This window comes from Scyliorhinus torazame, chromosome 13 (assembly GCF_047496885.1).
Source record: "Scyliorhinus torazame isolate Kashiwa2021f chromosome 13, sScyTor2.1, whole genome shotgun sequence".
Classification (NCBI taxonomy): Eukaryota; Metazoa; Chordata; class Chondrichthyes; order Carcharhiniformes; family Scyliorhinidae; genus Scyliorhinus; species Scyliorhinus torazame.
The window spans coordinates 168,226,926-168,250,632 of NC_092719.1; the positions used below are offsets into that span (position 1 = coordinate 168,226,926).

Here is a 23,707-nt window from a genome sequence, read left to right on the forward strand (position 1 = left end):
ACAGCTAGACCAGCTTCTTTGTGCCAGATATAACTCCCTCTATCCCCATCCCCCGAGTCAGAAGTATCTTTTTATGGTAAAAATGATAGCAAATTACTATTAACTCGGGATGCAGAAAATGTTCTCCATGATTCCCATTCTCTTCAGTTTTGCTATGGTCCTTGATGCCGCATTTGGTCATATATTGCCTTGATGTCAAGGGCACTCATTCTCACCTCATCTAAATACAAACTGGTAAATGCAAATGTGTTCAAGGGAACTTAAGCTATCCAAATACAGTGAAGAGCTGGAAACTAATTCAGTCCGAACAGCGGAATTCACCATCTCTGCTTTATAGGTTCAGATTTCCTTCATAGATTCAGTCTCCCGTGAAATACTTCTCTCTTAAGAAATGTGTCAAGTGAATAACTTAATAAACAAACAGTGAGTTCATAGTAATTTGCTGTCATTTTTACCATTAAAAAGGTACTTCTGGCTCTGGGGATGGGCGTAGCGGGATTTTAAGAAACATAGTGCATATTGGCCAAAGGAGGAAGGAACAAATGAGAAACATTAATTGAGAAAGTAATGAGTAATTTGTGAATTAAAAAAGCAACTTTACTATCAACAATTAGTTTCTCTTCAATTTCAATGCCGTGAATAGGTAGTAATTACCTCACATATAGCAGGGAACTACAGGTAGAAAACAATTAACCACGTTATTTATCTCACCCTTCTCTTTGTAAGTTAAACCTAAAGATGAAAATGAAGTTTTCTCAGAAGAACGTCAAATGGAACAGCCTCATCCCCCACAGGAACCACCATCTGACAGGAATAATCATAGAAAATTACGGTTACGGATTAGTGACACGGAAAGAAATGGCTCGATCAGTGGTAATTCTATTCATTCTCTAGGCTTGCTGTGGTTCTTACATTTTATACCTAGAAATGCACAATTAAATAGTCAAGGGCACTTCGTACAAATGATGTACATCGGTGCTTATGCTAAACTAAAAGTTGGAAGTACTCCCAACCTTTTGTAGCTAGCTATGTAATTGCAACTTTTAAGATTTCAGAAGTTCTCTAAACACTGAAATACGGTGTTCCTTAAAAGATTCCTCACATACTGATGGTATATATGCTTTGTTTCTGAGCGAAGAAAAATTCTGCTACCACTTTTTGAGTTTTGTAGTTCTGCATTAACATTTGAATCATAAGCACTATTTGTTTAAAGTCTGTGAAATACAATGGAAACAATTTGGGGTTTAAACATCAAAGAAGTAATGGTTCTTCATTTTTTTTATCTTCCACAAATATTGCTAAAGTAGGTATCTGATGTAAGTAAGTCCAAAGAACACTGGTCTCTATATACATTTTCTCTCGGATCATATGAGAGTATTGCATGGGGTCATAGCTCTTGGCTGTTTTAGCCCTTTATCGCATTGATGACTGAGTGAGAAAGTATTCTGAAATTATTATTAAAGGTCAAATTCAGCACTACAATAATAAAAATGTCTGTGTCTGAAATATCTATCAACAGCAAGACAGAATGGCATGATTGGTAAATACAACTCCTTAATTCTGGACTTGAATATGAATTCAGCACATCCTGAAAGATGTTTTATCTGCCTTGTGCCTTAAGTGTCCTAAATGAACTGCTTTTGAGTGTTTTCAGTGCAGTTTCTAGGTTCCACAACACACAACTGTCTAATTTCAGCAAGCAGCTGACTCAGTGTGATAAATGTACTACTTTTATGTTGGATATAACTATGGGAATGAATAGACATCTGGGGTGAGATTCTCCGACCCCCCGCCAGGTCGGAGAATCGGCGGGAGCTGGCGTGAATCCCGCCCTCGCCGGTTGCCGAATTCTCCGGCACCGGATATTCGGCGGGGGCGGGAATCGCGCCGCGCCGTTTGGTGGGCCCCCCCCCGGCGATTCTCCGGCCCGGATGGGCCGAAGCCCCGCTGCTGGAATGCCTGTCCCGCCGGCGTGGATTAAACCACCTCTCTTACTGGCTGGACAAGGCGGCGCGGGCGGGCTCTGGGGTCCTGGGGGGGGGCGCGGGGCAATCTAGCCCCAGGGGGGGGGGCCCCCACGGTGGCCTGGCCTGCAATCTGGGCCCACCGATCCGCGGCCGGGCCTGTGCCGTGGGGGCACTCTTTTCCTTCCGCCTTCGCCACGGTCTCCACCATGGCGGAGGCGGAAGAGACCCCCTCCACTACGCATGCGTGGGGGTGCAGTGAGCGGCCGCTGACGCTCCCGTGCCTGACCTGCTGAGTGTTTCTGTTTTTAGGAGACATTTCCTGTATCTGGACCTTTTGCTTTGGTCATAAAAATGTAGGACTTGTCCATTCTAGTCTACATTTTAATGGCATAATAAGTCTTAATTATCAACAAGCAACCGCACTGGTGCTGAAAATGAACTTAATAATTAGGATACCTCATTCCTTCAGCTTTTAATTATTGTTGGAGACAATTGTGCATTGTTGTTTTTCACTTTTTTTTTAGCCTCTTTTATCTCTCATTAAGACTGAGATGAGAAGGAATTCTTAAGTCAGAAGGTGGTGAACTTTTGGAATTATCTGCCCCAAAAATCTGCTGAGTCTCAGTCATTAAGTATATTCAAGACAGAGATCGATAGATTTCTGGATACTAATGCCATCAAGGGATATGGGGATAGTGCGGGAAAGTGGCATTGAGATAGATGGGGTGAAATTCTCCGTAATCGGCGCGATGTCCGCCGACCGGCGCCAAAAACGGGGCAAATCAGTCCGGCATCGCGCCGCCCCAAAGGTGCGGAATCCTTCGCATCTTGAGCGGCCGAGCCCTAACCTTGAGGGGCTAGGCCCCCGCCGGACTAATTTCCGCCCTGCCAGCTGGCAGGAAAGGCCTTTGGTTCCCCGCCAGCTGGCGCGGAAATTACATTGCTGGGCGGCGCATGCGCGGGAGCGTCAGCGGCCGCTCACGGCATCCCCGCGTTTGCGCAGTGGAGGGGGTCTCTTCCGCCTCCGCCATGGTGGAGACCGTGGCGACGATGGAAGGAAATGAGTGCCCCCACAGCACAGGCCCGCCCGCGGATCGGTGGACCCCGATCGCGGGCCAGGCCACCGTGGGGGCACCCCCCAGGGCCAGATCGCCCCCCCCAGGACCCCGGAGCCCGCCCGCGCCGTCTTGTCCCGCTGGTAAGAGAGGTGGTTTAATCCACGCCGGTGGGACAGGCATTCTAGCAGCGGGACTTTGCTGGGGGGGGGGGCCCGCCAACCTGCGCGGCGCGATTCCCGCCCCCGCCGAATCTCCGGTGCCAGAGAATTCGGCAACCGGCGGGGGCGGGATTCACGCCAGCCCCCGGCGATTCTCCGACCCGTCAGGGGGTCGGAGAATCTCGCCCCTGATCAGTCATAATCTAAATGAATGGGAGAGCAGGCTCAATGGGCCTTTTCTTATGTTCTTGATCCATATGTTATGATTGTTTGCTTGTTTAGAGCCAAATCCTGTCCATCAAAGGACTGGTCCTCTGATGAGGCTTTTAAGATAAGAGAAATTGCTATTGGAGACAATGGCCAAGATTCTCCACTCGAGCCTAAGTGCACCCGCCAGATGGCTCTAGACGCAGGTCTCTCTCCTTTACCATGCATTATATATCAGAATCCTGATATTGGGCCGCAATTTTGTTCCGATTCCGAGGTCCAGCGGTGCCCCCCCGTCTCTCCCTCCCGTCCCCGTCCCCCAGTCCCACCATCCCACACACACACAATGAAAATCTTGATCCCTTCCGCCCCTCTAATGTAGGGGCATTCCCCTCCATCCACCATCTACCCAGGAACAACAGATCACCCCCCCCCCCAGCATTCACACATGAGGGTGACCCAACCCTTCCCCCAGCCCCTCCATCTGATCCTCCCATCAGCTGTGGTGAGGAGCTATGAATCACATCAAGAGTGTTAATAAACATTGTGGTTAGCATCAATGGAGGATAATTGAAATGCATTCAAGCGTGAAAGGAAAGATAAATAAACAAACTAATACCCCACACGGGTTATCTTCCCTGTGGTTCTTGCAAAGTTTAGCATTGTATAAAAGATCGGCCAGTAAGGCACCGGCCAGAGAGCTATCGGTTAGGGATCTACCGGGAAGTGTGCATACCGTTATTGTAAATAAATCTATTTTACTCAGTGTTGACACCCCGTGCCCTTATTAAACAAACCTCCAAAGCAGCTGTGTCTGGACCAATTAAACTGACAATCGCTGGCCAGTGAAATGTATTGCCCTGTGAAATTGAACAGATTATTTGCATTTCAAAGGCTGTCAATGGATTTGAAGCCCTTTGAAGTGTATTTGGCTTTTGAGGAAGCCTCTGACAGTTGTAATCACTGCTACTTTAAACAATTTTGTCTGAGGCAGCAGATGTTAGGGAAAGGTAATCTTTCACTCTACTGCCTTGACTGCTCTTCAATTTTCAGGCTGGCGTGACTGATGGAGGTCTCTAATTGGGGATCTGCTGGGGGTTCAGATGGGAGGGTCTCTGATGGGTGTCCCTGATTGGGGGGGGTTCTGATGGGGGGCTGAGGAGGTCAGCCGGGGGTGGAGTCGGGTCACCCTCACGCGTGTGCGGTTAGGGGTGGGGTGGTGACCTCTTATTCCCATAGTGGGAAAGGATGCCTCTACTTGTCAGCGAGGGTAGAGGGGGGAGTGAACGTGCGGTGTAATGGTAATAACCTGCAGTTATGTTCTGACCCCTTGACCTACCGCATCAAGACCACACTTGGGCAAATTTGCACCAAAGCCCACCTGGTGGATTTTACACTGTGAGAGCCATAGAATCCCAAGAGTACAGAAGAAGGCCATTTGGCCCATTGGATCTATGCCAACCTTCTAAAAGTGCACACTACCCAAGCTCACCCCCCCCCCACCTTACCCCAATAACCCCTTAACCTTACCTACACATCTTTGGACACTAAGGGGCAATTTAGCATGGATCTTTGGACTGTGGGAAGAAACCCATCGCAGACCTGGGGATAAAGTGCAAACTCCCCACACACAGACACCCAAGGCTGGAATTGGACCCAGGTCCCTGGTGCTAACCACTGTGTCATCTCAGTCGGAGCATAACAAGGTGGTGGAAACTCGAGCTAAAAGCCCGTTAATGATATTAACATTTATTTAAATGCTTGCTTTGCATCCTCCCACCGGCGGAACCCTTTTTTCCCTCGACGCTCCATTCTCCACCCGATTGGGAATCCCCATCAGAGCAGCATTGAATAGAGAATCCCGGCCAATGTCTCAAGAAGCAAAATACATAAAAGGATATTGGGGTGTGTTTTACAGGGGTGGGAGGGAAATGGATTATCCGCCGTACTGAAAATGTGTCAGCCAGAAATCCGGTGGCCAAAAGGAAAAAGCAGTAATACCTGTGACATGACTGCTACCAATCCGAATGGGCTTTGTATTAGAATACTTAAATACATATTGCTTAAAATAAAACTCCAGGGCAACACGTGGCATAGTCGGTTAGCCCTGCAGCCTTACGGCGCCGAGGTCCCAGGTTCGATCTCGGCTCTGGGTTACTGTCCATGTGGAGTTTGCACATTCTCCCTGTGTTTGCGTGGGTTTTGCCCCCACAACCCAAAGATGTGCAGGCTAGGTGGATTGGCCACGCTAAATTGCCCCTTAATTGGAAAAACTGAATTAGGTACTCTAAATTTATTTTAAAAATAAAAATAAAACTCCAGTTCGGACCAGTTCCAATTTAGCTAGTTTTTACTTCTGGCCCATAGTGATAATAAACCAATACTTAAATGGTTCAGAGTGGGACTTCCACCTCTGGGAGAAAGTCACGCTCTGGAAAGCTTGCTAGCCAATCTGATTGACCAACAGCTCTCTAGTCCAAAAGTGAATTCTGACCACTGCAGGGACCACAAGCAGTCCACAATGAAGAGGAGCATTGGATCCCTGACCTCGGGTAAGTCAGGGATCTTGGTTAGGCCTGCCTGGCAGACCTGAGAGTGGCATGGGAAGGTCAGATTTTAGAGTCCGGGAATGAGCGACGAAGGGAGGGCTATGATATTGGGCAGGGAACTTTCACAGGGGACCCCCCCAAAGGAGGTAACCCTCTTCCTGCCCACCAACTGCTTGTGCAGTGAAAGCTACTGAGCTGCTTGCTTTGCCCTTGCATACCCGAGCCAGATGGGAATTGCAAGAGAGGCAGATTGAGACCTGAAACTTGCCATTAATTGGCGGGCTGCCTGATGCCTTTGCCCACCCATCCTAATATGGGAGACGGGTGGTGGGCAGACGGGAAGGTGGCAGGCAAGCCACCTGTTTATTGTACGTACAGCGCCCGCCTTCATATACACAGGGGGGAACTTTAAAATTCACCCTATGCGTTTAGTTCAGAGTCTTTGTTTTTAAAAAAAAGTACACTAGTCCTCAAACCTCAAATACAGGACGCGCAACAACGCAGAATCGCCGAGCAGAAACTTATAGCCAAGTTCCGCACACATGAGTGCGGCCTCAACCGGGACCTGGGATTCATGTTGCATTACATTCATCCCCCACCATCTGGCCTGCAAAATCCTACCAACTGTCCTGGCTTGATACAATTCACACCTCTTTAACCTGGGGTTACCCCATCTCTGGATCTGTAAAGATTTAATCACCTGCTAATGCTCGTATTCCAAGCATTGTATGGCATCTTTGAATCTGTCTATATATATGTTTCTGGAACATACCTCTTCATTCACCTGAGGAAGGCCTGATGTAGAGATGCCGGCGTTGGACTGAGGTGAGCACAGTAAGAAGTTTTACAACACCAGCTTAAAGTCCAACAGGTTTGTTTCGATGTCACTAGCTTTCGGAGCGCTGCTCCTTCCTCAGGTGAATGAAGAGGAAGGAGCAACGCTCCGAAAGCTAGTGACATCGAAACAAACCTGTTGGACTTTAACCTGGTGTTGTAAGACTTCTTACTGTGCTCAAATACAGTGGTCAGCTTTGACTCAGTAGTAGTACTCTTGATTCTGAATCAAAATGCTGTGGAGTCAAGCCACCCTTCAGAAATTCAAACACACAGTCCAAACCAATCCTTAAGTCTATCAGAGGTCCCCTGCGGGATTCTCCGTCGGTGGAACCCTCTGCTTCGCCAGCAGAGCAGCCACGCCCACTCGTTTCCTGGCAGCGTGGGATGGCCACAATGGGAATAGATTGGCCGGCTGCGAGAACAGAGGATCCCGCTGCCGGTGGGGGGCGCGCTGCGTCGGAAAACGGGGCTGATGGAATGGAGAATCCCAAGCCCATCTTTTAAATAAGGTACGAACCACACATCTTTTAAGGTGGATAAAAAATATCCCACTGAACTATTCCAAGAAGAGTAATGGGAATTCTCTGTAATAAACTGGTCAACATTTATTTCTCAAAAAACATCATTAAAACAGATTAATCTGGTAATTTATGTCATTGCTCTGTGTGGGATTTTACATTGCTCAAATTGGCTGCTGGATTTCCTCCATTACAACAATGGGTACAATTTAAAAGTATCGCAATTTGAGACATTCTGACGTAGTGAAGACACGGTATAAATTGAAGTTTATTTTGTTACAAGCATTGAGAACTGCTATAAATGTAAATCTGCTGTGACAAAATCACATGCTGTTTCACACCAAAAATATACAAATGTAAATAAGGGTGTCCACAAAACCCTTTACACCCATTGCCAAGGATAGCTAAGTGCTGTCCACAGATGCCAGCCAGCAATCAGCAAAGCTAAAACTCACCGCACAACTTCTCAAATGTATTAAATGCATTGACCACAATATTAACCAGTGTAGGAAATTGACAAGTGAATCTTTACTGTTCACAATTCATTTCTGCATTTGGTTCTGTATATTTGATTGCAATGAACTCAAAATTATTGTATTTAACGAGGTGTTTGCCCTTTAAACTCTAAATTATTTGTACAGCAAAAAAGTACAGTTCTGGTCGCTGCAGTAAGTGGACTTTCCACCTCTGTAGTTTAATATTAAGTTGTATGATCTAGGGATATAACAATGGCACCTCTTGTTATCTGCACTGGATATTATGCCCCTTGTATATGGTCTCATGGGCACGCTCAGGAGGAGAATTGAATAATAGACGGTTAAACTGCCAGTTAGAAACTCCACGGGCATAATAACAATTATAACCAAATCTCAATTACTGCAACTTAATTTATTCCTCCTCATAGATAGCAAAACTGAATTGTCCTGCTTATGGGTTAAATATAGTTGCATTTTAGCCTTAGCATCAGACTAAAGTGTACATTAGGCCTTACTGACTTCCGACACATATTCCATGTCCCACAGAAAGTTGTAGCTTGATTCCTGGTCCTCCTCCTTGTCCAGGTTTCTCTACTAACGTGTTACACCACTCTACGTTTTGAAACTAGAGTCCCTACAGTACAGAAGGAGCCCATCCGAGTCATTGAGTCTGCACCGACCCTCCAAAAGATCAATCTCCTATAACCCCACTTAACCTTTTGGACACTAAGGGGAAATTTTATCATGGCCAATCCACCCAACCTGCACATCTTTGGTCTGTGAGTGGAAACCGGAGCACCCGGAGGAAACCCACACAGACACATGGAGAACATGTAAACGCCGCAGTCACCCAAGGTTGGAATTGAACCTGGTCTCTGGTGCTGTGAGGCAGCAGTGCTAACCACTGTGCTGCTGACTTAAAATGCAACAGGGACATTCTAATTATTGAATGTTTGCTTGGAGCATGTAAAATACAATTTTCTATTGTGTGTGAATGCTTACGGATTAGGGATTTTAAGGCTTCCTGTTAACTTACTAATAGTCTCTTTGACCCAGCAGCGCCAACATATGGATGCAAGGAGTTGCATTTTTTGTAAACTTGCTTCAAAGTAAAAATAAAGGGCTGGCTTCTCCGTTCCTGCGACTAAGTGCCGGCACGATCTGAGAATCCCCGGGAGTTTCACGACAGGAAAACCGGCGTGAACCCTTCACTTATTCCGGTACTGGTGAGGGGCTAACACGGTGGATTGCCCCGAAGATGGCCGGAGAATCGCCGGTCCCGGGCCGCACATGCGCAGGGCTGACGCCCTGCACCAGTCGCGCTGTAAGACATGGCCAGCCGTGCTCGAACTCTAACCTGACAACCGCGACCCCAGCCCACCCCCTGGCCACCCCCCACCAGACCCCCAGCCCTAGCAGAAGCCCCCTCTGGCCAACGGTATGGATCCCGGACGAGTGTGGCGGCACACTGGGTTCCCGGTCACTGGGACCATACGTGGCCCCCAGCGTCGGGAACTCGGCCCGTCGGGGGGCAGAGCATCGTGGGTGGGCTTGACGATGACGCGCCAACGGCATTGCATCAGTGCACATTGCGCGTCCAGATGACGCCAGTCTAGAGGCGGCAGACCAGCGTCAAAACGGCGCTTGACTTGATTCTGCCATCGGAATCCATTCTCAGCCCGCTCGCGTTCATAATTTCGTTGTAAGGCCACAGAGAATCCAGCCCAACATTTTTAAGATGTACCATACCTAAATTTATTCAGGAGAAAAATGTTTGAATATCTTAAACCACAAATTGAAAGCTGAAAACATTAATGGACTGGCTCAACAATATGTTGCATTCAAGCTCATCTTTAAAACTGAAGGACATTTATTTTTAGTTGCACATGTTCCGATATTGCTTTATTATGCATTCTATTTCACATTGTTGGGCTTGTAATCTCGGTTGTTCTTTTGCAAAGGAGTTTTACAAATTTATCTCAGTTCTCTCTCCACAGATGCTGTGAGACCTGCTGAGATTGTCCAGTATTTTCTGTTTTTGTTTCAGATTTCAGCATCTGCACGAATTTGCTCTTATCTTAAAGAAAATGACACGTTTGTGCAGGAAGATATACCATAAATATTAAAGAAGGATCTGAACTGAAAGAAAAATAGAATATGTTGGAAAAACTCAGTAGGTCAGGCAGCATCTGAAGAATGAAACAGAGCTAACTTTCCAGGTTGATGCTGAAAGGTGATAGACCTGAAATATTTACACCGGCCCAGCCCTTCCAGTCTGTGAATCGTTGGAGACCCTGGTATGTAACTGGTCTGATTAGTACGTTTGCAGACGACACAAAGGTTGGTGGAATTGCGGATAGCGATGAGGACTGTCTGAGGATACAGCAGGATTTAGATTGTCTGGAGACTTGGGCGGAGAGATGGCAGATGGAGTTTAATCCGGACAAATGTGAGGTAATGCATTTTGGAAGGTCTAATGCAGGTAGGGAATATACAGTGAATGGTAGAACCCTCAAGAGTATTGAAAGTCAAAGAGATCTAGGAGTACAGGTCCACAGGTCATTGAAAGGGGCAACACAGGTGGAGAAGGTAGTCAAGAAGGCATACGGCATGCTTGCCTTCATTGGCCGGGGCATTGAGTATAAGAATTGGCAAGTCATGTTGCAGCTGTATAGAACCTTAGTTAGGCCACACTTGGAGTATAGTGTTCAATTCTGGTCGCCACACTACCAGAAGGATGTGGAGGCTTTAGAGAGGGTGCAGAAGAGATTTACCAGAATGTTGCCTGGTATGGAGGGCATAAGCTATGAGGAGCGATTGAATAAACTCAATTTGTTCTCACTGGAACGAAGGAGGTTGAGGGGCGACCTGATAGAGGTATATAAAATTATGAGGGGCATAGACAGAGTGGATAGTCAGAGGCTTTTCCCCAGGGTAGAGGGGTCAATTACTAGGGGGCATAGGTTTAAGGTGAGAGGGGCAAAGTTTAGAGTAGATGTACGAGGCAAGTTTTTTACGCAGAGGGTAGTGGGTGCCTGGAACTCGCTACCGGAGGAGGTAGTGGAAGCAGGGACGATAGGGACATTTAAGGGGCATCTTGACAAATATATGAATAGGATGGGAATAGAAGGATACGGACCCAGGAAGTGTAGAAGATTGTAGTTTAGTCGGGCAGTATGGTCGGCACGGGCTTGGAGGGCCGAAGGGCCTGTTCCTGTGCTGTACATTTCTTTGTTCTTTGTTGTTCTGTTGTACAATGCATGAAGGTACCAGAGAAGTCCCGACGCACTGACTGTCAGAGTTGAAGACTTTGGTGAGTTCCAATTTACTTGCCTATGTAGTTACCCAGGAAATGTTTGACAGAAAGACCCTAGTCTAACTCCTGCGTAACTATACAACTGACTCCCCAATCACTCACACTAACCCGCCCCATCGACGCCCTGCCAACCCACTCTGACTCCCGTAACTCCCCAACTCCCAATTAGACCCGATTCGACAGCCCTCCTGACCCAACCACCCCTCCCAATCTGACCTGAATAGCCTCCAATCACCCAAACACCCCTCCCCACCACACCTGATCACCACAACCCATCTATCCATCTCACCTACCTGCCAGACCACCACCCTACCCACATGTCACTCAACCCACAAGTCACCCTACCTACCTGACATCCTATCCATCTGTGCCCACCCATCTGACACCCTACCCACCTGATACCCTACTCACCTACTACTCTACCAACCTGCCACACTTACCACCCTTCTCATCTGCTACCTGACCAACTCGTCCTCCTGCTATCCTTCCACCTCACCCAACTGCCTCCCTCCCTACATACCTCAGCCACCCATTCACTAACTCACTGAAAAACTTTGAGACCTTTAAACACTGTCCGAAGTCTTCAATCTGAGAGTCAGTGTGTTAGGACTTCCCTGGGTACCGACATGCAACCTGGATGCACAGCTGATCTCCAGAATACGGCAGCTAGTACCGTAAAAAGGGGGTCTGGTTTCTGGGCTGATTCTCTTCCTGCTCTCTCCATGAATTCCTGTGCTAAAGGAGTCATTCTGTATTATGGTTCAAAGGTTTGTCCAGAAAAACCATATCCAGGTAAGTGGATAGTTTTCTGTCTGATCAACATGGCAGTTCTTCAGCTGATCGGAATATTTTACAAAAGGGTAAGTTTTCTTGTTTCAGACTTAAAAATACTTGTAAATGCGTACAGTAATGCAGGAAACAGTTGCTAGACACAGAGAAATATTCAGCTCAAAATGCAATATATACAGTAAATAGTTGGCCCATTAAAGACTGATAGATCCAAACTCTTCCTACATTTATTTCTGTTTGCAGCTAGGATCTAAGCCAGTGGGGGAGGGGGCCACATCGGGCTCGTTTGAGTGCTTGATGAAGCCTACGAAACCCTTTGTTGGCCATTGCCCACATGTATGGTTGCCACATTCCACTAATTTCTATTTATGGAGCTCTTTGCCCACAGGTATGACTGAAGTGATATGCACATAAAGCAAGGGCAAGTGAAGTGAGGATTGATTTTGAGAACTGTGGACTCCTTCTGTGTCCATAGTGTTAATATTTCTTTTGTTTTTACTACTTGAAGTTATTGATTATTCTATAAATGATGAAGCATTGTCTAAAATTTGTGATGAAATATTCGGCATGTATTAAATGTATTTAACCTTATTCACAGGGTCATGGTTAGCAAACAAGCCCAAATTCAACCTTGCAGCTCACTGAGATGAAGGAGGGTCACTCATGCGGCCCACTCACTAGCCTAGGTTGCCCACCGCTGATCTAGGCAGCCACTTAAAGTTGCCAAATAGCTTCAACAGAAATTAATTACTTTCAGCTTTTCATTTGAGTTTAATTTCTAAGATTTGGTCAGTAATTCTGGGACCTCATTCAACTAGGCATCACATTAATTTCTAAATCACTTGCTATTGACCCTTGATTTAAGTTTTTACTTTCTTGGGTATCCTCACCTGTTGAGTCAATTTTCTAAATATTCTGGGAATTTTTAACATCCAAGTTTTTGAACATACACAAGTGCACAAATATACATCCTGGATATTCAATTCTAATGATCATTACACCGTTCGTTTAAATTCAACATTTTCTCTCTGTCTACATACATTGAGATACAATGAGTACAATAACATATTTTGCTCTTTATTCTTGTGATTATGAAATCCAGGCACTTTGACACCTAATCCTGTTGGGAATGGAGTAATGCCCGTTGATGTATCTAACATTTCACCACATCAAAGGATCAACAGTGAAGGTGCACTAAACAACAGCTCCAACCTTTCTCAGAGTATGGGGGAACCAGAAGATGACATCCAAGGTATGACTTTGAGTACTTGATTGAAATTTAGTCTGCAGCAAGGTTAAGGTGATTTCAAATGATCAAACCAAAAACAGGAGGCTACTGGTGATTTATTTTCCTGATATTAAAATAAATTTCAGTGAATTGACGTGTGTAAGATTTAGCATAAATGTTTATTGTTTTCTCTTGTTCTGAGAGGAGGGAGTCATCCATTAATGTATGGCGAGTAACTCACCTCCTGACCTCCTAAAGCCTGTCCACCATCTACAAAGCACAAGTCAGGAGTGTAATGGAATACTCTGCACTTGCCTGGATGAATGTAGCTCCAAAAACACTCAAGAAGCTCAACACCATCCAGGACAAAGCAGCCTGCTTGATTGCTCCCCCTTCCACAAACATTCAAACCCTCCACCACCGACGAACAGTGGCAGCCATGTGTACCATCCACGAGATGCACTGCAGTAACTCACCAATGTTCCTCAGACAACACCTTCCAAACCCATGACCACTACCATCTAGAAGGACAAGAGCAGCACATACCTGGGGACCCACCACCTGGATGTTCCCCTCCAAGTCACTCACTATCCGATATGGAAATATATCGCCACTCCTTCACTGTCGCTGGGGCAACATCCTGGAACTCCCTCATTTATAGCACAGTGTGTGTACCTACACCTCAAGGACTGCAGCGGTTCAAGAAGGTAACTCATCACCACCTTCTGAGGGCAACTAGGGATGGGCAACAAATGCTGGCCTAACCAGCGACGCCCACATCCCGTAAATGAATAAAAAATTAATTTTTAAAATTCCTTCGTTTTTCCATATGGAGGCAGTACATGACTCTAATTCATACAAAATGTGCACTGACGTTTAATGTCACTGGAGAGCAAGCAGGATGAAGTACCCAGTTTGATTGCACCTCCACCATGTTATTCAAAATTGCTGAGACCAGTTGTAGCTGCCTCCTGCAACCCTGATAGAAATTCATGCATTTGCACCCTTCTTGTTCTGTATGCCTTCGTTCCAAATTTGCTTATACATATATATTTTAAGTTATTTTCTTCATGAGCATTTGAGGAAAGTTTCATATCTTATATTTCAATAACTGGTAGATTCAAACCGTATACTGTGTTTTGGATATATACAGCCACTAAATATATCTGCTATTGAAAACCTATCAGAATATTCTCAAATGAAGCAGAAAATGCTGGAAATATTCAATAGGTTAGAAGGGAGAAACATAGTTAACGTTTCAGGTCTCTGACCTTTCACCAGAACTGGGAAAAGTTAGAAATATAATAGGTTAAAAGGTAATAGATTAGGTTAAAAATGTGACAATATTCTCACTTTTGTTCTAATATTGAGATGAAAAGCAATTTAAGTGGGATCAGTTAAAATATTGACATTGGTCTGGATTATGCATTCATTGAATGGCACTTGTGATTCAAAGCACAGACAGCTGCCCACAGCAGTTTTGTATTCTTTTCAATAGTGACTTTCATTGGGCAGTTGATAATAATAATCTTTATTAAGGTCACAAGTTGGCTTACATTAACACTGCAACAAAGTTATTGTGAAAATCCCCTCGTCGCCACGCTCAGGCGCCTCTTCGGGTACACTGAGGGAGAATTCAGAATGCCAAAATCACCTCTCAAGCATGTCTTTCGGGACTTGTGGGAGGAAACTGGAGCACCCAGTGGAAACCCACGCAGACACGGGGAGAACGTGCGTGCTCTCTGAGGGAACAACAACAAGGCACTTAACCAATCAGATTATAGAATCCTCACTGAGACATGCAGAGCTAATACCAGAATTAAGAATTAAGTCATGTAGATAAAGTGAAATAATGTTTGGGAAAGAATGATGAGATTAAGAAAGAAAGCTAAAAGAGACAGAAAAAATATGAATCTCCAACAGCAATTAAATTCTGAGAGACTGCACACTAATAAAATTAAATTTACAGGTCGGAGAGGTTGTTTGGTCGGAAGTATGATTTACCATGCCATTACAAATAAACGTCATCCTGAACACACCAGTCCTAACTTTTCCTGGCATGTATGGTGATAACTCATCAGTGTGGTGATATACATCACTGGAGATACACAAAGGGTTAATGTACATACACTACACCTAGCTAGACACTAGAGGGAACACCAGAGACATGACACACAGGCAGTCAGCCAATAGGTCAGTAAGATAGGACACGACCAATGGGAAGTCACGATACACACAGAGGTGACACTACCAACCCATATAAAAGGACACATCACACATGCTCAGTCTCTTTCCAGTGGAGACTCTCAGTGAGTACAGACACAGAGTTGATTACACATCACTCCCACCACGTGGATTGTAGCAGACTGGTTCGTCAGTCTGAGTAGCTATAGAAGGATTAACAGTAGCGTTGAATCCAAGTAGGAGAATTGTTAATAGTTAAATAAACGTGTTAAAGCTATCTCCAAGTCTGAACCTTCCTTTGTCAGAGTGCACATCAAGGAAGCAGCTTATGCTACGACAAGAGCATAACAAAACATGGTTCCAGGAGTGAACTGTTTCAATCCTTATAGTTAAACCTCATGAAACTGTGACTACCAGCAACAGCAGCCAGGCAAGATGATGTTCGAGATTCCGGTCCCACAGCAGCTCAGGTACCAAGGCAATCTCAGTGAAAACTGGGGTTGGTTCAGGCAGAGATTCGAGATCTACCTGATAGCGTCTGACCTAGATGGCCTGGCCAATGCAGAGAAAATAAAGCTTCTACTTACCATCGCGGGTCCAGAAGCAGCTGAAATCTTCCAGACCTTCAAATATTCAAAGGGGAGAAACAAGGGCGACTTCCAGGCAGTCCTGGACAAATTCCAAGAATTCTGCGAGGAACATACAAGAAGAAAAGGTAAAAGAGGCGCTAAAACTCACCGCGAGGTAGGCTTGCAGCAACGAACGGCAGTTTTGAATTGCAGACATCTTGGAAAAGGTGCTGCACATGCGCAGTTGCGCGAAGAGGGCACAGAACGGGAAAGTCCATATGCGCGAGAAGCCGCACATGCGCAATTGCAGAAAAGGCCCCAAGTAAAGGAACAGCAATCTGCGCATGCGCAATCGCTTCCTACGCTCTACGTCACAAGCGTCATGACGTCAGAGGCCCCGGACCACGCCCACTTAAAGGGGAAGTGCCCCAAAACACAAAATAAAAAGTAAAGCCGTAAAACCCGATTCTTTCACCTGGAACGACAGCACAATGCCTGAAATTCGACCAGTAGCTGAAAGTAACCTCCGCAGAACCCTGCAACAAGCAGTTAGCACCGCCCAAAGAGATGATACAGTCCTTGAAGACTATGACTCAGACCTTGAATTCTTCTTTGGACATCGCGAGCCCAATGCCAGCTCCGACACAAAACGTGATGATATGGTCTTGGAAGACAACGACTCAGATGAAACTTTCACCTTGGGAGGCTCCCCCAGTACCAAATCCGAACCGCAACTAGACGTGTTGCACATTGACGACCCCGACAACGAGTGGTTCGGATTTGAGGATTTTCAGCTCAGCAGATATGACATCCCGACTCGTGAGTGCAGGATTATGCTGCGGCCTGACACCAAGAGACAGAGAGTGGTGCAAGCCCACAGAGAGCGGCCACACAGAGAGTGGTCCATGCACTGCGAAGGGTCTCCGACTCCACACAGAGAGTTGTCCACGCACCACAAAGGTTCCCAGCCTCCACACAGAAAGCGATGAAAGACTCCACAGCGAGGCAACTGCACGTCTCCACACAAGAAGTGACTCGAGTGACACAAGCCTCCACAGAGAGCTCGTGGACAGACTCCACGATAGAAGCAACGCAAGACTCCAGAGCGCAGTCCTTGCATGAGCAAGAAGTGATGACAGTTTCCACGGAGAGACCAATGCATGACTCCACACAAGGAACGCTGCAAGACTCCACAGAGGGAGTGACACAAGCCTCCACAGCGAGCTCGTGGACAGCCTCCACGATAGAAGCAATGCAAGACTCCAAAGCGCAGTCCTTGCATGAACAAGACCATGAGGGTCTAGCAACCTCCTCTGAGCAACCAGCAGCAGACAATGCAAGTCTGCCACGCTCAAGTGAACAACAGAAAGACTATGACAGTCTGCCACGCTCAAGTGTACAGCAAGAAGACTATCGCAGTCTACCACGCTCCAGTGAACAAGAAGAAGACTCTGACAGTCTACCATGCTCAAGTGTACAGCAAGCAGGCTATGACAGTCCATCCAGATTATTTGAGCCACCAGAAGAAGACTCTGACGGTCTACCCAGCTCAAGTGAACGACAAGAAGACACTGAGGCTCTACCCACTGTTTGTGAGACAAGTGACGACGGCATCCCACTTCTCATACCAGATGTGCAACGTGACAGACCTCAGCTAGAATGTACAGAGGCACTTGACAATCACAGTGAGACTACTGGTGACTCGGGTGACACCACGGTACTTCAAACCTCATTCGCTCGAGCCTCTCCACAAGCAAATGCATTCCTGAATGTTTTGACTCCTGAAGTGGAGCAGCAAGAAACCTCAGAAGATGCAAGGGAACCTGAAATGACTCTGGACGGGGAGCATCAAGAAATCTCGGCTGACTCAAGTGAACCTGCAGTGACTCCGGATGGGGAGCGTCAAGAAACCAAAGCTGATTCAGGTGAACCAGAAAGGGCTTCAGACGGGGAACATCAACAAGCCAAAACTGACTCCGGTGAAACAGACCAGACTCCAGACTGGGAGCATCCACCAGCCAAAGCTGATTCAAGTAAGCCGGACATGACTCCAGTCGGGGAGCGCTGCAAACTCAGTGACAGCACGTTCAAGGAGACAGCAGATGCCACAAAGCACGCTAACACGAGTAACTGTGTGAAGGACTCATATTATCCACAGAGTGTGGTCCTTGAGCGCAGCAAACACGGCAACAAAACCAACCAACACAACAACATCATCAAAGACAATAGCAAGAAGCGTACCAAAGGCAACAACGTCGGCAACAAGCACGACAAAGGCACTGGAACAACGACTGGTACGACATGGTACAACTCTGCAAATGAGGGACACTGTTACTGCTCAGCTCAGTACAATGACGTGCCATGGCAGGACGATGCATCTTACCAATTCACATTTGCTGCACCACCAACAGGCAACCTGGCTTTCAGGACAGATGCCATCAAGAATTACCACCTCAAGTATCGAAAGAAAAAATAAAGAGTCCAAATCCGACAACGAAGTGATTTGACCACTTCTTGGTTCCTTCAGCACAGGGACACTGATGGCGTTTACAATGCAATGCCACCATCAACATCACCAACTCACCAACCAAACAGGAAAGCCACTCGACCATAATAATTAATGAACTTTGGGCTCAGTGAAAACAGCGCGAGAGGAGAGACAGTCGGGACATTGAAAACAACGCGGGAGGAGAGACAGCCGGGACAGTGAAAACAGCGCGGGAGGAGAGACAGCCGGCACAGTGAAAACAGCGTGGGAGGAGAGACAGCCGAGACGGTGAAAACAGCGCGAGAGGAGAGACAGCCGGCACATTGAAAACAGCGCGGGAGGAGAGACAGCCGGGACAGTGAAAACAGCGCGGGAGGAGAGACAGCCGGCACAGTGAAAACAGCGCGGGAGGAGAGAGAGCCGGGACATTGAAAACAGCGCGAGAGGAGAGACAGCCGGGACAGTGAAAACAGCGCGAGAGGAGAGAGAGCCGGGACAGTGAAAACAACGCGAGAGGAGAGAGAGCCGGGACATTGAAAACAGCGCGGGAGGAGAGACAGCCGGGACAGTGAAAACAGCGCGAGAGGAGAGAGAGCCGGGAGATTTAAACAGCGCGGGAGATTTAAAAAGCGCGGGAGCTGCGAGTCAGAGCGGAGATTTTAAAAGATCGCGGCCTAGTTTCGGGAGCCGTTCGGAGGAGGAGGAGCAGTCTCTGTCAGGGAGAGAACCTGAGAACATCTGAGACACTCAGAAGATAAGCAAGTGATTTTTACTCATTTTTACTTTTATACCTTTTTCAAATTGTGTGTGTCAAGGGGAAAACTGAAGTGACATCACAGAAAAGCTGTGACCTGAGTGGCTGGTTGGGAATCTACACTAAATTAAAAAAATTAAGCATTGCTAACTATTTAAACATAATTACTTAATTATAATTTAGAGGGGTATCTAAGCCAGAGATCGGAGAGTACTATATTTAGCTTTCGCATTTATATTAGAAATCTAGTGCTAGGAAACAGATAATTAACAGTAATTTAAAAAATATATATATATAAAAAAATATATATGTCAGTTAGAGGGGTGCAGTGCTCTGACTGTGAGATGTGGCAGATCCGGGAGGCTTCCAGCATCCCGGATGGCTTCATCTGCAGAAAGTGCACCCAACTGGAGCTCCTCACAGACCGCATGGTTCGGTTGGAGCAGCAATTGGATGCACTTAGGAGCATGCAGGTGGCGGAAAGCGTCATAGATCGCAGTTATATAAATGTGGTCACACCCAAGGTGCAGGCTGAGAAATGGGTGACCACCAGAAAGGGCAGGCAGTCAGTGCAGGAATCCCCTGTGGTTGTTCCCCTCTCAAACAGGTATACCCCTTTGGATACTGTCGGGGGGGATAGCCTATCAGGGGAAAACAGTAGCAGCCAGAGCAGTGGCACCACGGCTGGCTCTGATGTTCAGAAGGGAGGGTCAAAGCGCAGAAGAGCAAAAGTAATAGGGGACTCTATAGTCAGGGGCACAGATAGGCGCTTCTGTGGACGTGAAAGAGACTCCAGGATGGTATGTTGCCTCCCTGGTGCCAGGGTCCAGGATGTCTCCGAACGGGTAGAGGGCATCCTGAAGGGGGAGGGCAAACAGGCAGAGGTCGTTGTACATATTGGTACTAACGACATAGGCAGGAAGGGGCATGAGGTCCTGCAGCAGGAGTTCAGGGAGCTAGGCAGAAAGTTAAAAGACAGGACCGCTAGGGTTGTAATCTTGGGATTACTCCCTGTGCCACGTGCCAGTGAGGCTAGAAATAGGAAGATAGAGCAGCTAAACACGTGACTAAACAGCTGGTGTAGGAGGGAGGGTTTCCGTTATCTGGACCACTGGGAGCTCTTCCGGGGCAGGTGTGACCTATACAAGAAGGACGGGTTGCATCTAAACCGGAGAGGCATAAACATCCTGGCCGCGAGGTTTGCTAGTGTCACACGGGAGGGTTTAAACTAGTATGGCAGGGGTTGGGCACAGGAGCAATAGGTCAGAAGGTGAGAGCATTGAGGGAGAACTAGGGAATAGGGACAGTGGGGCTCTGAGGCAGAGCAGACAGGGAGAAGTTGCTGAACACAGCGGGTCTGGTGGCCTGAAGTGCATATGTTTTAATGCAAGAAGTATTACGGGTAAAGCAGATGAACTTAGAGCTTGGATTAGTACTTGGAACTATGATGTTGTTGCCATTACAGAGACCTGGTTGAGGGAAGGGCCGGATTGGCAGCTAAATGTTCCAGGATTTAGATGTTTCAGGCGGGATAGAGGGGGATGTAAAAGGGGTGGCGGAGTAGCGCTACTGGTTAGGGAGAATATCACAGCTGTACTGCGGGAGGACACCTCAGAGGGCAGTGAGGCTATATGGGTAGAGATCAGGAATAAGAAGGGTGCAGTCATAATGTTGGGGGTTTACTACAGGCCTCCCAACAGCCAGTGGGAGATAGAGGAGCAGATAGGTAGACAGATTTTGGAAAAGAGTAAAAACAACAGGGTTGTGGTGATGGGAGACTTCAACTTCCCCAATATTGACTGGGACTCACTTAGTGCCAGGGGCTTAGACTGGGCGGAGTTTGTAAGGAGCATCCAGGAGGGCTTCTTAAAACAATATGTGGACAGTCCAACTAGGGAAGGGGCGGTACTGGACCTGGTATTGGGGAATGAGCCCGGCCAGGTGGTAGATGTTTCAGTAGGGGAGCATTTCGGGAACAGTGACCACAATTCAGTAAGTTTTAAAGTGCTGGTGGACAAGAATAAGAGTGGTCCTAGGATGAATGTGCTAAATTGGGGGAAGGCTAATTATAACAATATTAGGTGGGAACTGAAGAACATAGATTGCGGGCGGATGTTTGAGGGCAAATCAACATCTGACATGTGGGAGGCTTTCAAGTGTCAGTTGAAAGGAATTCAGGACCGGCATGTTCCTGTGAGGAAGAAGGATAAATACGGCAAGTTTCGGAACCTTGGATAATGAGAGATATTGTAGGCCTCGTCAAAAAGAAAAAGGAGGCATTTGTCAGGGCTAAAAGGCTGGGAACAGACGAAGCCTGTGTGGAATATAAGGAAAGTAGGAGGGAACTTAAGCAAGGAGTCAGGAGGGCTAGAAGGGGTCACGAAAAGTCATTGGCAAATAGGGTTAAGGAAAATCCCAAGGCTTTTTACACGTACATAAAAAGCAAGAGGGTAGCCAGGGAAAGGGATGGCCCACTGAAGGATAGACAAGGAAATCTATGTGTAGAGCCAGAGGAAATGGACGAGGTACTAAATGAATATTTTGCATCAGTATTGACCAAAGAGAAGAAATTGGTAGATGTTGAGTCTGGAGAAGGGTGTGGAGATAGCCTGGGTCACATTGAGATCCAAAAAGACGAGGTGTTGGGTGTCTTAAAAAATATTAAGGTAGATAAGTCCCCAGGGCCTGATGGGATCTACCCCAGAATACTGAAGGAGGCTAAAGAGGAAATTGCTGAGGCCTTGACAGAAACCTTTGGATCCTCACTGTCTTCAGGTGATGTCCCGGAGGACTGGAGAAAAGCCAATGTTGTTCCTCTGTTTAAGAAGGGTAGCAAGGATAATCCAGGGAACTACAGGCCGGTGAGCCTTACTTCAGTGGTAGGGAAATTACTGGAGAGAATTCTTCGAGACAAGATCTACTCCCATTTGGAAGCAAATGGACGTATTAGTGAGAGGCAGGATGGTTTTGTGAAGGGGAGGTCGTGTCTCACTAACTTGATAGAGTTTTTCGAGGAGGTCACTAAGATGATTGATGCAGGTAGGGCAGTGGATGTTGTCTATATGGACTTCAGTAAGGCCTTTGACAAGGTCCCTCATGGTAGACTAGTACAAAAGGTGAAGTCACACGGGATCAGGGGTGAGCTGGCAAGGTGGATACAGAACTGTCTAGGTCATAGAAGGCAGAGAGTAGCAATGGAAGGATGCTTTTCTAATTGGAGGGCTGTGACCAGTGGTGTTCCACAGGGATCAATGCTGGGACCTTTGCTGTTTGTAGTATATATAAATGATTTGGAGGAAAATGTAACTGGTCTGATTAGTAAGTTTGCAGAGGACACAAAGGTTGGTGGAATTGTGGATAGCGATGAGGACTGTCAGAGGATACAGCAGGATTTAGATTGTTTGGAGACTTGGGCGGAGAGATGGCAGATGGAGTTTAATCCGGACAAATGTGAGGTAATGCATTTTGGAAGGTCTAATGCAGGTAGGGAATATACAGTGAATGGTAGCACCCTCAAGAGTATTGAAAGTCAAAGAGATCTAGGAGTACAGGTCCACAGGTCACTGAAAGGGGCAACACAGGTGGAGAAGATAGTCAAGAAGGCATACGGCATGCTTGCCTTCATTGGCCGGGGCATTGAGTATAAGAATTGGCAAGTCATGTTGCAGCTGTATAGAACCTTAGTTAGGCCACACTTGGAGTACAGTGTTCAATTCTGGTCGCCACACTACCAGAAGGATGTGGAGGCTTTAGAGAGGGTGCAGAAGAGATTTACCAGAATGTTGCCTGGTATGGAGGGCATTAGCTATGAGGAGCAGTTGAATAAACTCGGTTTGTTCTCACTGGAATGAAGGAGTTTGAGGGGTGACCTGATAGAGGTCTACAAAATTATGAGGGGCGTAGACAGAGTGGATAGTCAGAGGCTTTTCCCCAGGGTAGAGGGGTCAATTACTAGGGGGCATAGGTTTAAGGTGAGAGGGGCAAGGTTTAGAGTAGATGTGCGAGGCAAGTTTTTTATGCAGAGGGTAGTGGGTGCCTGAAACTCGCTACCGGAGGAGGTGGTGGAAGCAGGGACGATAGTGACATTTAAGGGGCATCTTGACAAATCCATGAATAGGATGGGAATAGAGGGATATGGACCCAGGAAGTGTAGAAGATTGTAGTTTAGTCGGGCAGCATGGTCAGCACGGGCTTGGAGGGCCGAAGGGCCTGTTCCTGTGCTGTACATTTCTTTGTTCTTTGTTTCAGGTTCATGCATATGATTTGGACTTATTGTTTAATGATCACTAATGATCATAACTTGTACAGAGTATCACTCATCTACCTAGTTTGTTCAATTTTATTTAACACTGTACAGAAAATATGTAACACGATAAAAGGGGAGATGTGGTGATATACATCACTGTAGGTACACAAAGGGTTAATGTACATACACTACACCTAGCTAGACACTAGAGGGAACACCAGAGACATGACACACAGGCAGTCAACCAATAGGTCAGTAAGATAGGACACGACCAATGGGCAGTCAATACACACAGAGGTGACACTACCACAGGAGGGCATTACACCAACCTATATAAAAGGACACATCACACATGCTCAGTCT

The 23,707-nt window shown here is 46.6% G+C and overlaps 1 protein-coding gene across 2 annotated transcripts in view; it reads left to right on the forward strand.

The window, feature by feature from the left end:
* The window catches only part of cfap20dc (CFAP20 domain containing), a 692,307-nt gene that overhangs the window by 353,512 nt on the left and 315,088 nt on the right, over positions 1-23,707 (forward strand). The window contains exons 10-11 of one of the 2 annotated variants that reach the window (XM_072472373.1): positions 727-873; positions 12,978-13,127. In XM_072472373.1, coding sequence (XP_072328474.1) covers positions 727-873; positions 12,978-13,127 — 297 coding nt within the window. The remainder of the gene's footprint in view (positions 1-726; positions 874-12,977; positions 13,128-23,707) is intronic. The other variant, XM_072472374.1, reaches the window with a different exon arrangement.